The 21,867-nt window shown below is 41.4% G+C and overlaps 1 protein-coding gene across 5 annotated transcripts in view; it reads left to right on the forward strand.

Moving 5' to 3' along the window:
* ACOT7 (acyl-CoA thioesterase 7) overlaps nt 1-21,867 on the forward strand; it is a 160,005-nt gene that overhangs the window by 82,373 nt on the left and 55,765 nt on the right. For all 5 annotated transcript variants that reach the window (XM_074218600.1, XM_074218601.1, XM_074218597.1 and 2 more), the window contains 2 exons: nt 567-653; nt 19,088-19,204. In XM_074218600.1, the coding sequence (XP_074074701.1) occupies nt 567-653; nt 19,088-19,204 (204 nt within the window). The remainder of the gene's footprint in view (nt 1-566; nt 654-19,087; nt 19,205-21,867) is intronic.

Below are 21,867 nucleotides of genomic sequence, written 5' to 3' on the forward strand. Positions count from 1 at the left end.
ATTTGAGTCAGATTCCTGTTTACTAGACTAGTTTTATCTGAATGGTTTTTGTCCCTTGCAAGCATCCCTTTAGCACCATTTCGAGCCTCAAAGTATTTGGAGAGCTAAATATACTAGAGATGCTTCCCAGGAACAAGAAATGATCTGGTGGAAGGCATATTCTGTGGGGACTATGAACCCATCATCAGCCCAGACAAGACTAAGGAAAATTACCACATCTCTTAGCAGGGATGGTGCCTGTTATATTGTAAGGCAAACCAAAGCCCTGGCTTCCCAACATTGTTCTTAATGTTAGCTACCAATCATTTTCCCCCCTCTCATTTTCTGTATTTCATGGCCAGGAGTTTCATCCATTCTTCAAAAATTCCAGAGCCTGTTTTGAGACCATACTTTTCCATACAGAAATTTATGGAAAACTAGCCTTTTCTCTGCAACGATACCCAGATGTTCAAGCTCAGTATTGTCAAGACATTGGGGGTTTCTATTCATTTGGTTAAAGGAACTCGGTAAAGAGTTATGGAAGCAGATGTGTTGGAAATTAATCCTAATCTTATTTTTCATTCCAGAGCCATATACTGTCAGCTACAGCCAGTCCACCTTGATACATCTGGTGGGGCCATCTGATTGTACTCTTCACGGCTTTGTTCATGGAGGTATGGAAGTGGCTGCTGCTGCTGTTTTTTCCATTCTGTTGTTTCTTGGTAATATCCCTTAGGAAACTGTACTGCAGTGTGACCCAATTTAGGCTCTTGTGTTTAATGAAGTATAAATTTAAACTTTAAGAGGTTGCATAATAAATGACTGAAATGCCATTGGTTCCTGGCTTTAAAAATTGGAAATTAAAGTCAGATGGATGAATGCATCACAATGTACCTTTAAATGCCCTTTATTGATTTGGCTGCACATAATTTCTTGTTTACTGTTGGACCAGCTTTTAAATGCTGGTGCTAAGAGGAACATTTAAAAACCTGAAAAGTGGGACAGATCATTGAAATAGATTAAGCCCTCTAAATTTGCTCACTGAGACTGAATAGAAGACAGAGTAGCCTAGACAGTAAAAATTCACCTCTTAGATGAACGTTCTAGAATTGGTTCTGCTGATCGATAGCTGTGCAGTGTGGTACAATGAGCTTATTGACCTTTGGGGTTTTGACATCTCATCTCTCCAATGGGATCATGAAGAACCTGAGCCTTGCATCACGGCAGTCCTCCCAGATGGTTGTAGAGCCAGTTCACTAGCTGCTGCCATTGTGTGTTGCCGTGAGTAGGGACATTTATATTTGTTCCTCTACATGAGAGAGAGCACGCAGCCACCTGATGCTGATTTGCCACGGAAATGGGCTCTTGAGTCTTTTGGAATGCAGGTCCCTGATGAGGCACATCCTCCTCTCCCTGTTGACTGTTTCTGATACTTAAATGGAAACTTCCATGCTAGAGTAAATCTCTTATTGCACCTAGTATTTGGAAGTTTTCACCTCAATATAGCCTTTCTTTCATTGCCTCCTTTGATCCAAAGACCAATCTGGCCTTTGGCTGCCTAGCAGCAGAGAGGCGGGCTACCATTCAGGGACTAAGAAGATTAAAAGACCCTTTCCCAGTTCAACCAGGTATAGAAATGGTTCAGAATTTTCTATAGAAATCTAAGAGCATGATCTGTGATGCATTCACTGAGTCTCAATGGCCACAAGCACATTTTGCCCATGCTTGTTTAGGAAGTGTTTATACAGCAGCTTTATAATGTGTCATTTGCCTCTATTATCATGGAGGTTTTGTGCCTGCAATTTTGGAAAATGTGCCCAATAATTTTTACCGAACCCAGTCTCATCTACTCTAGTATCCGGGCTCTCACCAGGAGCGACTGAATGAAATGAATACCATATTGAGAATAATTGAAAGCTAGCATTTTCTTGTATTTTCCTATAAAGAGCTGTCAACAAATACAGGATCGGAAATAATTTGTATCTAGACTTTTACAGAGTTGCAATTCACTAGATACCATTTGCAGGAAAAAAAAATCAAGTGAAATAGTTTCTTAATTCAGTCTTTAGTCATAAATTCTGTGCTGTTTACCTTTGCTACAAAAACCCCTGCCTACAGCCTGTGAATGTGACAGATTGCTTGTCTCTGATCCTAAGAGACTTGTTTATGCCTAACCTGGAGGGAGGCTGATGAAGCCTGCAGAGACGTGGTGCTCAGGGAGGAGTCTGTGACATTAGAAATCCTAGATGAAGTCCAGTGACTCCAATGAGGAGGGGTATAGGAGCTCTTTCTTGGGGACCTGAACACATTCTAACCCAATTCAGGGTCATAGTATAAAAGATATATTCACATGAGTGCCCACAGAACTCCCAGGGCGTTTCAAAAACTGTCTCTGAGGAAACTTGGGGAAGATGGAAGGGAAACCCTGTGTTCTCTTTCCTTCCCCGGATTCCTCTGAGAGAGCAGAATGGAAAGGGAACTTTGGATCTCTCCATTCTGAAGACACAGAAACCAGGCTCCTAGGCCCTGACTTTTACTCAGTCACTCAGTGCCTGTTGCCTGTTCCACCATTGTTGTGATTCTCCAAGCTATCTTGTCTGCGATTCCCTGCAAAGAAGATAACTTTCCTTCCTCTCGTGTATCACTCTGGGTTGAATCTGAGGGCTAGCCATTGGGAGCATCTCCAGCTGTTCAGATCCAGGCAGCATTCATGTTGCTTTATTAGAAGCCCACCTGGACCAGAAGGTTTCCCTTTGGTTTTCAGTGGTGCCTCAGTACTCCAGGGATCTGTGGAGACACCAGTGTCAGATTGCAACCTCTGGGAACATGGGAGGAGAGCTGCTGGGGCATGAAGATGCATTCAGGGGCCAGCCATATCCTTGATGCCCTTCTATAGCCTGACAGTGAGATGGGGGTAATGCCACTATGCACTTCCCTCCTGCTCCCTATTATCATGGGCTTTGAGATCCCAGGGCCCCGTTCTACACACCAGGGAACCATCAGGAGGAGAATTCTGTTGGCTGTTTTTTTCAGTTTTTATATATATTTGCAGAAAAGATGCCAAAACTTACTTGACTCAAGTTAATGGACTTTTCTATGTGTGTGAGACATTTCAGTTTAAAGTAGTGGAGGCTGCTAGCCCTTTTACTTGATCCATTCCCTTTAAGAGGCCCATCTCTACTGGGATGAATTTCCACTTGGCTACTAAGACCTCCTCTCCCCATTTTAGCAAGCACGTGGTCCTTCGTGTGATGGGTTCCTGCTGTTTGCCCAGCACCAGGCTGAGCCATTCTGGAGAGGCAATCTGAGTCACTCACTATGCTCTGTTGGTGGTAAGAGCACCAGCCAAAACATGAAATTGGAAACACACGTTTACTTGCTTGCTCGCTGAGCCTCAGAGCTAGATGTGGGATGAATGACCTCCTTGGTGCTGGCACCCAGCATCTCAACTAACCTGTGGGGGGAGGGGGCGAGCCTGTTCAACAGGGGTTCTTCACTTTTCAACTTTTTGGTACCTATAGATCCTGCTGTAATGACAGTGGAAGCATCTGGGAGAGGAAAAACTTTCAATGGGAACTATAAGTGCTAGTGAATGCTCCCCTCTCTTAAAGTACAGCCTGTTTCCCAGTGGTAGGATCTCTGTTATCTTCCCAGGAGGAGAGAGCTTAAGTAAGCAACTGTCAGGGCCCTTTGTTCTGCCAGGGGTCGGTAGGTGGGGTTGAGAATTTGGTTGCTATAGTTACCCTTTATTATCTAGCTGTTATCCTCTTTTAATTAGCCATAAAAGACCCTCTGAGAAAGGAGTATTAAACACCCCCCCCAAAAAAAAAACCCTTGAGGTATGAATTTAAATGACAATAGCAGCTTTATTCTTTAAATACAGTCTCAATTCCTGATCTCCAGGACTGTGGCTGGTCCAGGATTTCATTGTTCTCCTAGCTTTGTACTTTTGGGGGCAGCTAGGTGGGCCTGAATTCAAATCTGACTTAACCCTGACCATCTCCAATTGTTCTGATTCATATCTGGTCACAGGACTTGGATGACTCCAGAGGAGAAAATGAGGCTGGGTGACTTAGTAGAGTGCTCCCTCATTCAAATCCAATTCTCGTGCTTGTCATGGTATAACCTCTTTAATAACATGGTCTTCCTTGGAGAACAAAGAACAAACATCATCAACTTTGATCTAGATGCTTATTTCAAGGTCTGTGGGTCTCTCTCTGCCTCCCCCCACCCCCTTCTCTTCTATTTTTCCTTTACATTTAAGCAACTGTCTTGGAGAAGGAGGCCTGTTCTGTCTACCTCTGGAGGGAGACATTTAGAATTCTGATTCTTTTTTTTTTTTTTTAAGGTTTTTGCAAGGCAAATGGGGTTAAAGTGGCTTGCCCAGGGCCACACAGCTAGGTAATTATTAAGTGTCTGAGACAGAATTTGAACCCAGGTCCTCCTGACTCCAGGGCTGGTGCTTTATCCACTACGCCACCTAGCTGCCCCCTGATTCTTTCTTCTCAAAGTATGACATACCCATAGAGCCAGTAGATTGAAAACTGGGGTCGTGGGGGTATGTGTAAAGGGAGATAGGGAGAGCAGGTTTCCTTTCCATTCTCCCAAAGTTTTCTTAGAGATATTTTCTGAAACCATCACTCTAGGAGTCCTGTGGGCACTCAGGTGAATCTATCTTTTATTTTATTCTCTGACCATGATTTAGGTTAGATTGGGCTTAGGTCCCCCAGAAAGGCCCTTGTTTTGCTCATTGGAGCCATTGGGACTTAATCTAGGATTTCCAGCACCACGTCTTTGCCGGTTTGGTCAGCCTCTCTTCAGTTTAGACAGAAACAAGTCTCTCAGAATCAGAACAAGCTACTGGGCCAGGCCTTTGCAGAGATACTTTATTTTGCTTATTGTTTGACTGTCAGCCTTTTGGAACTAATTTTCCTGAAAAGTAATTTCATTCCCCCCCCCCAAATTTGGCAAGATAGCATTGCAGGGATTTAGCTTGAATATATCCTCTTCCTGCTCTTGATAAATGATTGGGAAAAGAAATTGAGGCACCCCAGACCACTTTGGAGATGATTCTTGTTTATTTTGAATGAGTCCTGGAGGATCCCCAGCAAGCAAGATATATGGTGATGCATGCAGGGAGATGTGTGGAGGCATTTTGATGGGGGTTCTGCGCTACCAATAGATAGATTGGTTATAACCTAAACTGTTGGCAGCTTTTCACAATTTGAATTATAAGAATCTGGTAGGTGGCTTTAACAGATGCATTTCCAGTACTTAGAGTATCCAGTTACATTTGTAGGGAATTGTGAATGTGAATCAGGTCTACTTAACAGGCTGCTCTTTACTTGGGGCTCTAGGGGAGCCCCTTATTAGCCTGTTAGAAAGAATCTTATTGGGTGGGATCAGGACTATGTTTGCTGGGCTTTGGGCTTTAGGGTGTGTGTGGGGGGGTATGGGGTTGTATGTCTGTGTTTGTGTGTGTGGGGTGTGTGTGTGTGTGTGTGTGTGTGAGAGAGAGAGAGAGAGAGAGAGAGAGAGAGAGAGAGAGAAAGAGAGAAAGAGAGAGAGAGAGAGAGAGAGAGAGAGAGAGAGAGAGAGAGAGAGAGAGAGAGAGAATTGCATCGGCCCTAGGCAGGAGCTCTGAATCTTCCTTCTAAATGACATGATGAGAGTGATTGCTGACTATCCCTAGAGGCAAATTTTTATATTTCAGAAAATGAGTTGCCAGGATTCAGTTGTCTTCTACCTTTTACAATTTTCTGTCTACAAACATGTCTATCAAAGAAGCCTTCCCTCCTACCTTTCCTCTCAAGCTCCTCTGCCATAAGAGACTTGGTTGTGTTCTGGGTCAGTGGATTTCCAGTTACTTTGATTTTCCAACAGAACCCATTGGTTAATTTTCTCCTGGAAAGGAATAATGGGTTAATGAAAGTAGTAAAGCCTCTTTTAAGTCAGATTTAATGGACCATTGTTTGTCTCTATTGACATTTTAGTATAGAATAGGAAAAATTTATAGTATTACAGAGTATATAAGTTAGGAGCATTGATAAGGAATTTGTTTTTCTTTTACCAGCTAATAAAACTTGGCCATGAGCTGGATAATAATGATGGTATCTGTGGGCTTCTACAGCTGCTTGCCCATTGACCTGTGATGATTTCAATAGCCTAGTCATTTGCCATTTATGTTGGGAAACACCAGTGTTTCCAGCACTTCTGGCTAAGAAGTGAAAAGGGATGCATGCTTTATACACCTCACGCACCTTGGACTGTGGAATGTAGACTGAAAGGGAAGAAATAGACTGTATGGCCCCAGACTGTCAGGCGTGGCAAAGAACTCTGTTTCTTTTGTGATTTTAGCATCTCCAAAAGAGAAATAGCAGTTTGAGACCAGGATTCCTAAGAACACATCATCTCTTCAAGCCCTCATGCAGAATTATATCTATTATAGGCCTTGTGAATCTCAGCAAAGAGGCTTTAATTAAAAGGGCCGAGAAGGGACAAGACCACTTGAGTCTGGAAAGTTTGATACCATAGAGAAGAGTAACAGTGAAGGAAGATAGCTGTTGATAGGGGCAGAAGTTCATAGGAGGAACTGGGGCCTCAAATATCTACACACACATATCCGGAGTACTAGCAACCAGAAAGAGAAACCAAAGACCCCAGTGAGAAGTAGGAAAATTTGATGTTATAGTTTCCCCAAGACTGAGATGAAATCTATGGTTGGGCAATATTTCCAGGGAGATTTAATGTGTGCAAAAGAAATTGGGTAGGGAGAAGGAGGATGGAGTTGTGGCACTGCGCATCAGAGGAGAGAAGCCTGAAGAAGCATTTGATTGTAGGTCAGTGGAGAGAAAAGCAAATCATTTCGACATTGGAGTACACCACAATCTACCTGAGTGGGAAAAGGAAATAATGTGGTGTGTAGGAAGTCCTGGCAAAAAACATCATGATAGTGACAGGGGACTTATATTATCTAGACAGTTGCTGGAATTTCAAGCCTAAAGCAGAGTAGCTAAAAACTTCTTGACTTGCCTTAGGAATCATTAGGGTCTCATAGTTTTTAACAGAGGGAACTTTAGGGATAAGGGATTCCTGGAGTTAATGGTAGAAGGAGGAAATCCAAGCATAGGCTACCACACCCTAGATTTTGAGTGAGCCATTTTTAAAGGATTTAGAGGAAAGATTGGTTGGATACCATGGGCTAAAATGCTACTGGAATGGAAGATGCCCTAGAATCTAGAGGGTCAGATTGTGAGAAATGAAATTCTGTAGACACAGAGGAAGCAGTTGCAATGAAGAGGCAAATGGGAACACACACAAAACAAAACTTAAATGACTTAGATTCAGAAGTAAGGGAAGTAAGAGAGGATGAATAAAAAGTATCATAATGAGTATCAGGAGTGCTCTAGCTAAGGATAATCTGAGGATAAGAGAAGTAAAGCTCAACCAAAAGGGTTTTGTTAGCTTTGTTGGGGAGAAAAAAGAAGGATCAGAGAAGGGATGGGATGGGACCTTCCTGTAGGGTGGACGAAATAATAGAGCTTCTCAATTCTAATTTTGCTTCCATTTTCTCTGAAACTGGAAAATGGATATAAATTTATTTGAATCATTTTTTGTTATATATATATATATATATGCATGTATATAATATCTATCTATCTATATGAAATAAAGCTAGTAAGAGCACTGAGATGAATCTGAGTCATCTGAACCACTGTCAATGATACTTGAAAGATGGAAAATGAGAGTGGAGACTGATGAAGGGCAAATGTTGTCCTAATATTTAGAAGAAGGAAGAGGACAGGAGGAGGGGAAAAAAGAGAAGGATAAGGAGGAAAAAATGTTGAGAGATTATAAACTAATGTTTTTGACTTCAGTTCCTGAAAAGATCCTAAAATGGCTCATTAAAGAGCTGCCTGGCAGACATCTAGAAAGGAAACCATGGTTCCAGAGAGCTGGTCTGGCCTCATCAGTTCATTTCCTTCTTTTGATAGCATTACTAGACAAGGGGAACACCATCAACATTGTCTCCCTAGGTTTTTAGCAAAGCTTTTGCTTTAATACTGGGTCAGGGAACCTCTAGCCCTTAGGCTGTGTTGGTGTGGTGTTAATGAGGCATCTGCAGGTGGGGAATCTAAATTCAATCTAGCAGTTTTTTAGGGGTGAATTAAATGTTTGTCCAAATATAGCCTGTGAATGATGTTATAAATAGCCAAATGATCTTTGGCCAAAAAAAGATTCCTCATCCCTGCTCTAGTAATCTCATACTATTCTTACGAAGAACAGTATGGAGTGGAGAAATGCAGTCCATTAGATGGATTCTGGACCCAATTGGGTGTCTGGCTTCAAAGACCTTTGATATCAGTGTGAGAGGAGATCTCTAGTGGACTACTCCAAGGATCTGTGGATGATGTAAATTATCAATGACTTGGGCAATACATAGCCTAGATGGTATGTTCATCATCTGAGCAGAGGATTAAGTGCTGGGAAGGGTAGCTAGCACACTGGAGAACAGTCAGAGCCAAAAAGATCCTGACTATGACTAAGGCTAGTTGTTTATGTTCATCAAATTTTCAAGGGACATAGCACTGGGAAATAATAGCAAACACACAGAATTATAACCAGTAACCAAAAAAAAAGATCTTGATAGACTAGAACATTAGTTTTAATGTAATAAAATGAAATTTAATAGGATTAAATAGCAATTCTGAAAGAGCTCTGGTGGCTTAGTGGTTTGTAAGATCAGAATGAGCCAACAGTGTTAAGTATGATTTTTTTTTTTTTGTTGTTTTGGGGTTGGTTTTCTTTTTGATTTTTATTACAAAGCAGTGGGGTTAAGTGACTTGCCCAAGGTCACACAACTGGTGATTATTAAGTGACTGAGGCTGGATTTGAACTCAGGTCCTCCTGACTCCAGGGCCAGTGCTCTATTCACTATGCCACCTAGCTGCCCCCAACAGTGGGGTGTATGGTCCAAAAAATGTATAATGTGGATTTGGGATGCATTAAGGTTAAGCCTCCAGGAATAAGGAGAGGTTCATCTGCCTTTGTCAGAAGCTCTCTTCACTGTCCAGAAGTAGGCAGCCAGGATGATGATGGGAATTAGGAATTGACTGAACAGTTGGGATATTTGCAGAAGACTCAGGAGGATAGCCATCCTCAAGTGTATGAAGACTGTCACATGAGACATGTGTTCGAACCACCATCTTCCAAGGAGTGGAAAGCCATTTGTTTAGGAACAAGGTCAAGAACTGTTAGAGCTATCCAGAAGTAGAAGCTGGTTAGGCATGGAATAGTGAAAATGCCTTTTGTATGGGCTTGGACTATGACTTTGGGGGCCTTTCTAATTCTGTGATCTTACTATGATCAACATACTTAGGCCTATTTGTAAGTCTCTTATTGCTTTTTGTTTGTTTTGCTTCAATTTCCTCTGTTAGATTCCTAGAGAATTTTTCCTGACTGTCTCTCTGTAGAGGAATAAAATACCAGGAAGGAGCTCTAGACATCCAAAACACATTTGTATGACTTGGTATTCCCCAAGCCTCCCTAGTCTAACAGCGGCGCCTGTTTCTCTTCAGCCATGATCCTCCTCCACTCTGCCGGTGTACGGCCTGCCATTGTGGGGGGACGGTCTTCCCTTCTTGAGTTATAGGTCATGGAGTCAGTTTAGAAAACCTTCCACTGGAGATGCTTAGCCAGTGAATAGACCTTGAAAATTTACTTCTGGGGTGCTGTGTTTGGGATCTCATCTGTATCACTAATTAGGGTTGGCCAAATTCATGAAAATTAGATACCTTCCAATATTTTCTTTACTGTCATGAAGGAATACCTAATCACATTGATCCCTGACCCACCCTCTACCTTATCATAAAAATAGCTCTTCACCATCAAAATCTGGCATACATACAATTCTCTTTTGAAAGCACCCTTATCTGGCCAAAATCATAGAATTCCAGTCTTTGTGAAAGAACCTTTCCGAGCATCCCTAAATTGCCTCCAAAATAGTCTTGACTTAAGGTCTAGTTGTCAGCAACATATTCCTCATGTCAACCTTCACAGTCCCTTCCTACCCCCCCCCCCCCACCCCCTCAGACCCAAGAGAAGGGAAGTCTTCTATTCCTTCCTTCACTGTAAGACAGGAGTCCTATCTCCCCACCCCCCAAGTCATCATTGCTTCTGATTGACCACTCCCATGCTTGGGTCATGTCCAGGGAGGACTTAGAAATGTATTTAATTGATGCCTTTTGTATTTATATCATAGTCATTTCCCATGTCCCCTCCCCATTGAACTTTACTGTGTGATGCAGAAAAATAGGTTCAAAACATCTGATTTGATTGGCAACCTCCCCATCATCCTGTCCTCTCAGCCCCCTTCCATCTTTGCCCCAAAGGATGATATAAAGTTTGTTAAGGATGATATACAGTTCACAGCAGCACTGTGAAGGAGAGATTGTAATAATATCTTACTGTATTGCTGAACTTTTTAAAATGAGTGTTCTTAGCCTAAGACCCATGAATTTTTTTTTTTTTCAGTTTTTGCAAGGCAATGGGGTTAAGTGGCTTGCCCAAGGCCACACAGCTAGGTCATTATTAAGTGTCCAAGGCTGGATTTGAACTCAGGTGAGTTCTTGATTCCAGGGCCGGTGCTCTATCCACTGTGGCACCTAGCAGCCCCCCCATGAAGTTTTTAAAATATTTTTTGATCCTTGTGTTTTTGCATTTCCTTTGAGAAAGCAAAGTTTAAAGTAAACTTTTCTGTAATCTTTATAGGTTTTCCATTTTCTGTTATTCAGAATTCAGACATCCTTTTAGTGACCCTTCCTTTACACCATTGCAATCATTGTTTATATTGGTGTCTAGATTCTGCTTGGTTCTCTTTGCATAAGTTCATATACGTCTTTTAAAATATCTTTGAATTCTTGCACCTCATTTTCAGCTGCACAGGAATATTCCTACAGTTTGGTGATGATTAACACTGAAAGATTGATCCCTCTGCATGAAGTTGCCCCTGATGCCTCCTCATAGCTCTAGTGCCCTGCCTCATTGACTGCCTCATAATTTAACAACCTTGAATTTATTGGGGATCTGTTCTATCTGTTCTATTTATTCTATTCCCTGGTGGAGTGTAAACTCTTTCAAGCAGGGTGTGTTCCCTTTTTTTTGTATATTGTGTCCCCAATGCCTAGTAGAAAGGGCCTGACCCATAGGAGGAGTGCCATGAATCCCTGTTAGTTGACCTCCCACCCCATACACACACACACACACACACACACACACACACACACACACACACAGAGTGCTGGCTACATCTGAAAATTATTTTCAGTCTCTTTTCAGACCCATTACCTCTACTATGCCAGTGCCTTAGTTACTTTGGTAATATTCATCTGTGCTTGATTCAGATTCAGAGGAACAGAAGCAGGTAGAGGAAGAAGCCAGTGTCGTTTTGGAAGTCTGTTGCTAAATCTGATTTTATAATAATCCCTTGTTTGTTACACAAAGGGTGACTTGTTAAAAATAAGATGAAGTGCCTCTGATTTTCTTAATATAGTCATCTAAGACCCTCATTCTGTCAGTTAGGCTTAAATATAGAAATGCAACAACAAAAAATGTCTATCTACTGGGCAGTCGGCTCTGACTCCATAAATGGTGGTTCTATTAACTGCAGCTTTGGGATAGTCGAGAAACATGACCTAGTCAACCAGCCTTTGAAAAAAAAATAACATTCTGCATCTATTTTTAAACCAGTCAACATACTGTCAACGCTTTTTTTTTTAAGATCTGTTAAGGCAGTTAAATGTTACATTCAAAAATATCTTTGGTACCAGATGTTTATCTACATGTTAGCAGCCAAGCAAGACTACGTTTTCCTTCCCATATTTCCTCAAACGACTGAAATATCCAAGGATGGTGAATCCTACAATTTTGTTGTCATCAGTGCAGCTTCAAATCTCAGACTATAAGTACAGGACCTGAAAGACTGCAATTTGCAAAATTTATTTTGTCATAGTTGGGATGCCAATTGTTGTCTGTTAATGAGTTGAAACACTGCTATTCCTAGAAAAGGGACCCTTTTAAGAAGAAACACCCAAATATTTTCAAAACATTGAAAAATGAATAGAATGGCCACTTAGATAGTTGATGGTATATATTTAAAGAGGCACAGATGATTTTCACAAGCATTATTGTTAGGATGGTAGATAGGTTAGCTATATATTTGGAGTAAGGTGTCTTGTGTTCAAATCCTGCTTCAGCATGTATCTACTGAATGTGTGACCATAAATCACTTATGCTTAAAATCTGGAAGGCAGATTTTAAACCTATCTGGATGACATTAAAGCGATAATGCTATGTGAACCTCTGGTGGGGTCCTGCCCAAGACTGAGGTTATGTTAGAATTTGGGCAATCTCACTTATCTGCAATGTCCTTCATAGATTGACTAACTGGCCAGCAGGGACTGGTCCCTGAATGAGGAAATAGGAAAAACCTTTAATCCTAATTTAATAATTGATTATTAGTATAATAGAAAAATAATAATTTCTCTTGGTTTCTTTAACAAAAATAAAATTATGTGTAATTACTATGAGCAGACAGACTATAAGCCTTGGATAGTTGAGAAAATGCATGACAATCTCATTGGAGAGTGATGTGTGTTGTGGGGTGAGGGAGGCATGTTATGTTTGCACAATATTGCATATACTCTTCAGATGTGGTGAGGGCTTGGTTGGTTTTACATAATAACTTTTTTGTCTTTTGATCTCAGATGGATGAATGAGTGGGTAAGGGGGTAGAAATATTCAAAAACAATTGTGATGTAAAAATAAGATAGCAGTAAAAAGGTAAATTTTCAGGAAAATTTCAACTTTATAAATAAGCATTTCTCAGAGTTGAGTAATATTCTAGGTCTCTATGGGAAAGGAAGAGGTTCTAACTTCTCTGGGTTTTCTCAATAGCCAACTCTTTAGATGCCAAAAAGATCTATCTCTTTCTCTATCTGAAATTGAATCAGAAAAAATTTTTTGCCCTTGCAAATTTGTGTATTATATATGGGCCATTTGACTTCCTCTTCACTGACCCAAGCAGATACAGATCTTGGAAAACAAATCCAAGTTGGTAATTGCCCGAACTTGGTGGGATTGCTGCCACAGCAGCACTGTGAAGGAATGATTGTAATAATGTCTTACTGTATTGCTGAACTTTTTAAAATGAATGTTCTTGGCCTAAGACCCATGAACTTTTTTTCTTTTTTTCTTTTCTTTTCTTTTTTTTTTTTTTTTTAGATTTTTGCAAGGCAATGGGGTTAAGTAGCTTGCCCAAGGCCACACAGCTAGATAATTATTAAGTGTCTGAGGCTGGATTTGAACTCAGGTCCTCCTGACTCCAGGGCTGGTGCTCTATCCACTGCACCACCTAGCTGCCTCCATCCATGAACTTTTTTTTTTTTTAGATTTTTTGCAAGGCAAATGGGGTTAAGTGGCTTGCCCAAGTCCACACAGCTAGGTAATTAGTAAGTGTCTGAGGCTGGATTTGAACCCAGGTACTCCTGACTCCAGGGCAGATGCTTTATCCACTATGCCACCTAGCCGCCCAGCCCCATGAACTTTTTTAAAAAAATTGTGATCCCTGTGTTTTTGCATTTCCTTTGAGAAAACAAAGTTTAAAGTAGATTTAAAATTTTCTCTTTTGATGTTGTTATATTGTAAACTCCTTGAGGGCAAGGACTCTCTTTTTGGCTCTTTTTGGATACCCAGGGCTTAGCACCTATCACATGGGAGGGGCTTATTAAATGTGTATTGATTGTTTTTTTAAGTAATTGTAACTGGTTTGTCCTCATTGTACTTTCTTCACTTCTTGTTACTTCATAAATTCTCCCCATATTTCTTTGTGTTCTTTATAGTTATCATTTCTTATGATGCAATTCTACTTCATTCAGTCTCTTCATTCAGTCCATCAAGGCATTTTTTAAAGTCCTACCAGATGCTGGGCACTGTGCTGGACCCCGGATATGCAAAGACAAAAATGAAGTTTCCTCCATCCTTGAAGTCCATCCAAATGTCCACATTTACCTACAGTTTCCTTAATTTAGAAGAGGTTTCTAGTGATGCTTCTAGTGATGCAGATGGAATCCTGATAGAAGCATCACTAGAAACCTCTAGAAACCCTGTCCTGCCAGGGCTACTCCAAGATGTGCCTAGGTTCTATCAGGTCATATCTTCTCCCCTGAGGACCAGCTCAACTTTGTTCCTTGGCCTCATATGTGCCTCTCTAGGTATATATTTCTACAACCCTTTAGAAAGGAAGTTTCTTGAAGGCAGACCTTTCTTGGTATTCCTAGGGCTTAGCATAGTGTTCAAGGGATGGATTCTTCTTTGGAATTCCTCCATTTGTTAAATGTTGCAGCCTGTTCACAGTCATCAATTGTCCTCTGTGTGAAATTATTTTTTAATTCTTCAAAGACCATTGTATTTCATGCCCTGCTGCCACATGGCAGTTAAGTATTAGCATTAGAAAGGTAGGCCTTTGCTTTAGTGGCATCTTTGAGATCTTCAGAAGAGCTCAGCTTTTGCTAAAAATAATCCAACCTGCTCTTCTCCTGTTCAAGTATGGATTCAACTCATACTGAATCTAAGGGAGATTGAGGGGAGACACAGTAAGAAAGGCTTTAATGGACAGGTGGTACCTGACTGGTGTTTTAAAGAAAACTAGGGGTTCTCAGGGGCAGGAGTGAGGAAATGGGACATTCCAGATATGGGGATCAACCTGCACCAAGTAGAGAAACAGGAGATGGAGTAGGTGAAGGACAGGAAGAAAGCCAGTTTGTCCTGACTAAAGAGTACAAGGAGGAGAATAACATAGTATAAGGCTAGAAAGGATGGGTAGGAGAGGGCAAGGTTGTGAAGAACTGATTATAAATGTGTATATTGATATAACTTGAAGGTAACAGGTGCATAGGGGTTTGTGAACAGGTACTTGGGAAAACCCACTTTAAGTAGCAGGGTAGAGAATGAATTGGCAATTTATTTGGAAGGTTTTGCCATAGTCCAGAGGTGATGACTTTGAGAGAAAGGGTCAGATGTGGGAGATGTTTGTGGAGGTAGACCTGGTAGATGATTGGCTAGATGAAGTCAGAGTTGGAGTTGAGGATGACACTAAGATTAATTACCTTGGTGACTGTGATGCCCTCAAATAAAAGAGGGGTGAGTTTGGGAAAAAGAAGTTGAAGCTGCCTGTGGGATATGCAGATAGAAATATCCAGTGGACAGTTGGTGATGGTGATGTGGAACTGGGAGTGAGGAACATAAGACTGTCTATCTAGAGATGACTTTGAGAGTTTTCTGTCTAGAGATGATACTTGGGAGTCAATGAGGTCACACAGAGTATAAAAAGAGGAGAAAAGGGGGACTTTGAACAGAATCTTGGGTCACATCATCCACAGAACTATAATATAGATGATATGTTACATTAAAGGATCATAGTTTGTTCATCAGTTCCACAATCCCCACTACCCATGAATTGTCACTTTCCTTGTTATTACAAATAATGCTTCTAGAAATATTATTGGATTTAGACAAAGAAATGTCTAGTAATCTAAGTTAATGAAATTAAAATTACTTTCTGGACATTGTAACAGGGACTCTTCTCAATAGAGATATACCCAAGACCTTAGAAAAAGGAGGCTGCTTACTCCCAAGGTAGGTTTTCCTAGATCTTTGCTCCACCAGGGCCAACTCTTTTACTTAAAGATTTGGTGGGGTTTAGAATCTTGTTTATTGTGGTTCTTTTCCAGCACTGGGCCCTTTCTATCTTAGGTACTTTATGGTGGTTCCTTGGGATTTAGAGTCTTGGTACACAATAGAGGTAGTGCTTCAGTATGGGTTTAGAAGTTTTTCCCTATGATGTTCTGTTCAGATCAGAAAAGGTCACCTTCTGCTCAACCATGTTGCATTCATTCTTGTGATACATTCTTTGACCAATTTGTAAATTTAGAGGAAATAACAGGGCCTTCTAGGCTAGTCTTCCTCTTCTTCTGAGGGGAAAATTAGTTCTCTTTTTTTCTCTGTGGAGTTCCTACCACTTGCTTGTGTATTAATTTAACATAGGTACGATTTTACTAGAATATTCTTCTCATGGATTATTAAGGAGCATTTTGTACCACAGCTGTAATTTGTAGAAGAATTCATAACCACTTTTTAAAAAATTCATTTTCCTTTCCCTAAAGCCCATCAGCCTGTCTAGCTCATTTATATAAATGATGAAACAAAGGAATTGAATTACAACACCTATTTTCCTAAAGCAGACCATAAGTGCTTTAAAACCATTTGGGCTAGTTCCTGCTCTCCCTACACCCCTTCATGTGAACTTGGCCTTTTTCTCCCTTTTCTCAGCCAAACTTCTTGAAAAAGCTGTCTACCCTTGTTGCTTCTACTTTTGTTTCCTCTTCTTCCTTAACCCTTTGCACTCTGGTTTCTGAACTCAGCATTCGCCTCAAACTGTTCTCTCCAAATATCATTGTTGTCTGACAGTCTTTTCTCAGCCCTCATCCTTTTTGACTTGGGAATTGACACTCCACTTCTGGGGACTATTGGGTTGTTTTGTGTGTGTGTGTGTGTGTGTGTGTGTGTGTGTGACCTTTTTCTCTGCTACGTATCCTACAACTTGCTGAGTGGTGCTTCTCAGTCTCCTTTGCTGGCTCAACATCCATATAATACTCCCTAACCGGGAGTGTTCTGTGTTAGGCCCACCCCCCTCCCTTTTTTTTTTTTTTTTTAGATTTTTGCAAGGCAATGGGGTTAAGTGGCTTGCCCAAGGCCACACAGCTAGGTAACTATTAAGTGTCTGAGGCCGGATTTGAACCCAGGTACTCCTGACTCCAAGGCTGGTGCTCTATTCACTACGCTACCTAGCGGTCTTTTCTCTTCTCCCTCTATATCCTTTATCTGTTATCTTCCCAGCTGATATGGATTGAAGCAATATCTCTATTCAGTTGACTCACAGACCGACATATCCAGTTCTAGTATCTTCCCTGAGCTTTCTTTCCACATCACCAATTGCCAATGAGATATTCCAGATTAACTATCCCAGTCTCAACATATTCAAAATAAGTTACTATTTTTTTCCCTAAAACTCTCTCCAAACTTCTTTCTCTCTCTTTCAGGGGCAGTATTTTCCTCCAAATGAGCCAGGTTTATCTATCTAGTCTTCATTTTCCCTCATCTCACAGTTGGCAGATCTTGGTTTGTCTATGTTTTTGCAACCTGAGCCCCATCTGTTTTTTCAGCCTCCCTGGACAACCCTCCTCCTCCTGTACTTCAAGATCCAGCCAAACTAGCCTTTCACCCTCCATTCCTGTGCCTTTTCAGTGGCCATCCCTTACACCTGGAATCGACTCCATCTTCACCTCTACTCACAAAGACTCTTTGCAAGTCCTTGTTTCCCTTCCATCCAATATAAGAAACTAGTGTTTATCCAGTTAATACTCCTTGTCAGATGCTGTACCAAACACAACCCCATTATCTGCCACATAGTAGGTGCTCCATAAATGCTATTGCTCCCTCACTACCATGGCAGTTGTGTGTGGCTAGGCAGGCTCCTTGGTGACTGAAGGCTGCTTTGACATCCAACTGCTGGGTCATTGTGATGTAGAAGTGATTCTGGATGCTCAAAGACCAAAATTAGTCTAAGACAAACTCTAGATGGTGTTTCCAGATGGTCCTGGAGCACATTGTTTGTGCAGTCTGGAGCAGCAGCCCAACTAAACAGAGTCATCATCCCCTGTCCTGCGAATGAGCCATCTGAAGGCCAAACTGATGGGTGCTGTCTCGGTCTTTGTCCAACTGTCCCTTCTCCTAATTTTTAGGTGTTCCTCTAACTTTTACATTTTGGGAAATAACCCATATCCTTGTAGAAGAAAAGAGATACCTCCAAACTTGCTGGTAAACTAGGATCAGAAGATTGAAAGTAGGAAGGAGGGAGCGGCTAGGTGGTGTAGTGGATAAAGCACCGACCTTGGAGTCAGGAGCACCTGGGTTCAAATCTGGTCTCAGACACTTAATAATTACCTAGCTGTGTGGCCTAGGGCAAGCCACTTAACCCCATTTGCCTTGCAAAAACCTAAAAAAAAAAAGTAGGAAGGAACTTTAGGAATCATATATTGGATCTTCAAGGTTTACAGATGAGAAAATTGGATCTAGGAAGGCTGGAAAACCAGACAGATGAAGTGCATTGCCCACAGAAGTGCAATAAAGCCTGAATCTGAACCAGCTTGGCTCACTTTGGTAAATCCTATGGACAGGTAGAATGATACAAATGAAGTAAATCTTGTTTCTGAGAGATATCCAGGGTTCTTCAGGGCAGGCTCCATGGATAGAGCCTTGGGCTTGGAGTCCTTAGTCAGTGGGTGCAAATCCAACTTCGGGTACTCACAAGTTGTGAGACCATGGCAAGTCATGTCACCTCTGTCTACCTCAGTTTTCTCAACTGTGAAATAGGGATAACAATAGCATCTTCCTCTCAGAGTAGTTGTAACAATCAAATGAGATGGTATTTATAATATGCTGAGCAAAGGTGGATGCTGTATAAATGCTCCTTCCTTCCCTTGTCTTTGCTATTGAATGCTGAGGAGAGGAGGGGAGGGGAAAGAAGAAGGGCAGAAGCAAACCTGCTCCTAATGTTTGCCTCTGATTATCCAAACCTTTGTTTTTGGAAGCAGAGTAAAGCTTAATCAATGGCATTCTCCAGCAGATCCAGGTTCTATGGCTACTTCTCCCTGGCATGTTTAGAGATTTGTGAAGGAGATGTCTACATCCTCTGGAGGGCCATTAGGTAGTGAGCACTGGAGAATGCAGGGCTGAGTTTTAATGTTGGAAGTAATGCCAGTTTAATTCATATCCTGGAAGATATCAAATGGGGACATTTTCCCTCCAGTCTCCTCTGTTTCTATAAACATTGCAGTTAAGTTGGTAGGAAGTAATTGGGATTGTATGAATTGCTTTGAAGATATACATATATATATATTAAATACATACACACACAACACACACACACAACATACATGCATTCCCTTTGGCTGTTGTGTGGCTTACTTTGGGACTCCTTTCCTTTGTGTAGGTGTTACCATGAAGCTAATGGATGAAGTAGCTGGCATTGTGGCTGCCCGCCATTGCAAGACCAACATCGTCACGGCTTCGGTGGATGCCATCAACTTTCATGACAAGATCAGGAAAGGTAATGGGATGGTTTAGGCAGGAAAGGAGGGAGTGGTGCTGGGCCAGTCTTTTCTGATTTGCTTTTCAAGCTAGCGGGTGTCATTCTCTTGTTACCAAAGCAAGCTAGAGACCAGAGACCAGAGATTGGAAGTGTCTGCTAAGTCATGAACTTATCTGTGAGACTGGCTGCTATTAATTTTATTTTGAATCCCACTGGTCTTTAGCTCACTGGTGGCAATGTCCTGAAGACCCAGGACCAGCATAAGCTGATTTGCTTAACTATTCTCAACATTGCCCTGGTAAACTAAGCCATGGTTAGAGAGAACACTGGGTTTGAAGTCAGTGAGACCCAGATCCTTCCTTTGACATAAGATCTAGATGACCTGGGCAAGTCTCTCACCCTCTCAGTGACTCAGGGCTGTGAGACTTTGAGTTGTAGATGCTCTGCTTGTCAGCCTGGGCCTATGATTTTATTGGTCTTCCTTGCCCAGTGCAGTTGGCTACCATCTGGGCACCTGATGTGCTCAGTGACTTTCCCAAGGTCACCGGAGGTCACCTTTCTAGCCACAGTACCACCGTTGCTTTCAAGGGTACTAGACATTGATGACATCACAGGTCTGAAGGACAAGAAAGCCCTATTGCCACAGATACTGTTCCCCCCTCCTTACCTTCTTTTAGCCATCAGGGAACTCAGACCATTTCCAGCGATATTTCATCCATCTAAAGGAAAGGTAATCTATAATGACTGAATTCAGGATACACAAAGCGAGTCAAGTCAAGCTTGGTGCCCTGAAGATAATGCTGGGGCCAGTTTCTCTACCCTGGCTTATATACCCTGATGAAAATGCAAACTGAGCATTGACAGGTTGACTGTCCATTGAGAAATCATCCTTGAATCCAGATGCCAGATCTCGAGTTTGGCCCTCTGCAGTTTCTTTCATGCATAATTCACCTCTAGCTTGTCATCCATTATTGCTGAGCTGATGATCGGAACGATTTTCTCATCTTGATGTGTGGTGATTTATCTTTGTGTATCGCCTACTCTAAGCTCAGTCCCTCCTTCCCTAAAAGTAACACTTCATTGCTGATGCAGGACTTGAGTGAGTTTGCTATTGATTCTGGAGATGGCGAGATTAAAACTTAGACCATCCTGAGGTGCTTTCATATCGGATGCGTCTTTGCTGTAGGGAGTGATAAATTGAAAGAAGTGGAGGTCTGATTGGAACTGCTCCATTTTCCTGCCAGGAGCCCAAATAAATGGAGTATCATGTTGAGCATCAGAAAGCATCATTTCCAGCGAGATCAGTAGGGGACCATAACCTACATAACCATTATCTGGACTTTGCAGGTTATGGGTCTGGACACACTCTTCTTTTCTGGCCATTTAAGATTCAAATAGAAGCATTGACATGGTGCTTCTGCCCACTGACCTATTGTTCTCATTGTATAATAATTGAATCTCCAATGAGTGTCTGTTCTTCATCCCCTAGTTAAGACATCATGATTCCAAAATGTATATACTTGTTTCTCCCACCAGACACACATTGTAGTTTGTAATGTTTTGAATTTTATAATTTCCTCCCCAGCCTTCCTTCCCTCCCCCCCCACCCCCACTTTGTTTCCATGCTATACATTGATCAAAATTGAATGTGTACACACAGCATAGTTTGTTGTGCATGTTGTCTCCTTGAAAAATGGTGTCACCAGCTTTTAGCTACTTCCTTGTATGTATAGCAAAATTATTTATAAATGCTTGTCCATTGAGTGATTTGGGAATGTGATTCGGGTTGGTTCGGATTTGGTGATTTGGAATGGTTCTGCAGACATTTGGATGGTTATTTATCTTTGAAACTCTGAAAAACTTGTACTCCAGATGGGAATGTGCCTTGCATAGTTTGGTTGTCACACTGATTCTTGGCAAATACATTCTCAGTATGTTAGTCAACTCCATTCTGAAAGGCCCTCCAGCTTGGGCCTTGGCTGACCCCGGGTGTCCTTCCTGCCACTGGAAAGCATTACCTTGGGAAAGGTCATTCCTCTACTTTTTGTGCCAGTTTCTTTACTCTAACAGTGGATGGGAAGTGGAAGGCTGGGGTGTGGGAGCCAATAATGTATGTCTAACCCTCAGCTCACACAGGGAGGATCAAATAAGATAACAAAGATCAAGTGCTTTATGAAACACCCCACCAATCTTGACTTCCACTGCTTTTTATTGTGGCGCTTTTGCCTGAGTAAGTGACCTTATGATAGCTGCATTTTGTGAGTATTCTTTTATATCCAGAGTGGAAAGTACACTTAAAAACCCCCAAATTAATTTTGGTCTGATTTGGTCTTCAGATGATCTGATTGATGTTAAACCAACCACTCTTTGAGAAGCACTAATCAAGAAACCCCAGACCAGCAGACCCAGTTTATAGCAAAAAGAATTTTCCTGAAGACTCTAAAATTAGTTTAGTCTTTTTTGAAATAAGGAAGTCAGTCCAAGGAACTTTGACAGTTTAAGAACCTTAATTAGCCATATCACTGTTGTTCATATTAAAAAGAAAGTTCAAAGACTTTTGATGGTTGGGTCCAATTTGCAAAAGGGTAATTAGGAATGGGTAATTTTTTAATGAAAAACCTGAATTCCAGGGAACATTCTCCAGTGATTAATTTCCCAATCCAGATGAGAATGGATTCATG

Source organism: Macrotis lagotis, chromosome 1, assembly GCF_037893015.1.
Source record: "Macrotis lagotis isolate mMagLag1 chromosome 1, bilby.v1.9.chrom.fasta, whole genome shotgun sequence".
NCBI classification, from domain to species: domain Eukaryota; kingdom Metazoa; phylum Chordata; class Mammalia; order Peramelemorphia; family Peramelidae; genus Macrotis; species Macrotis lagotis.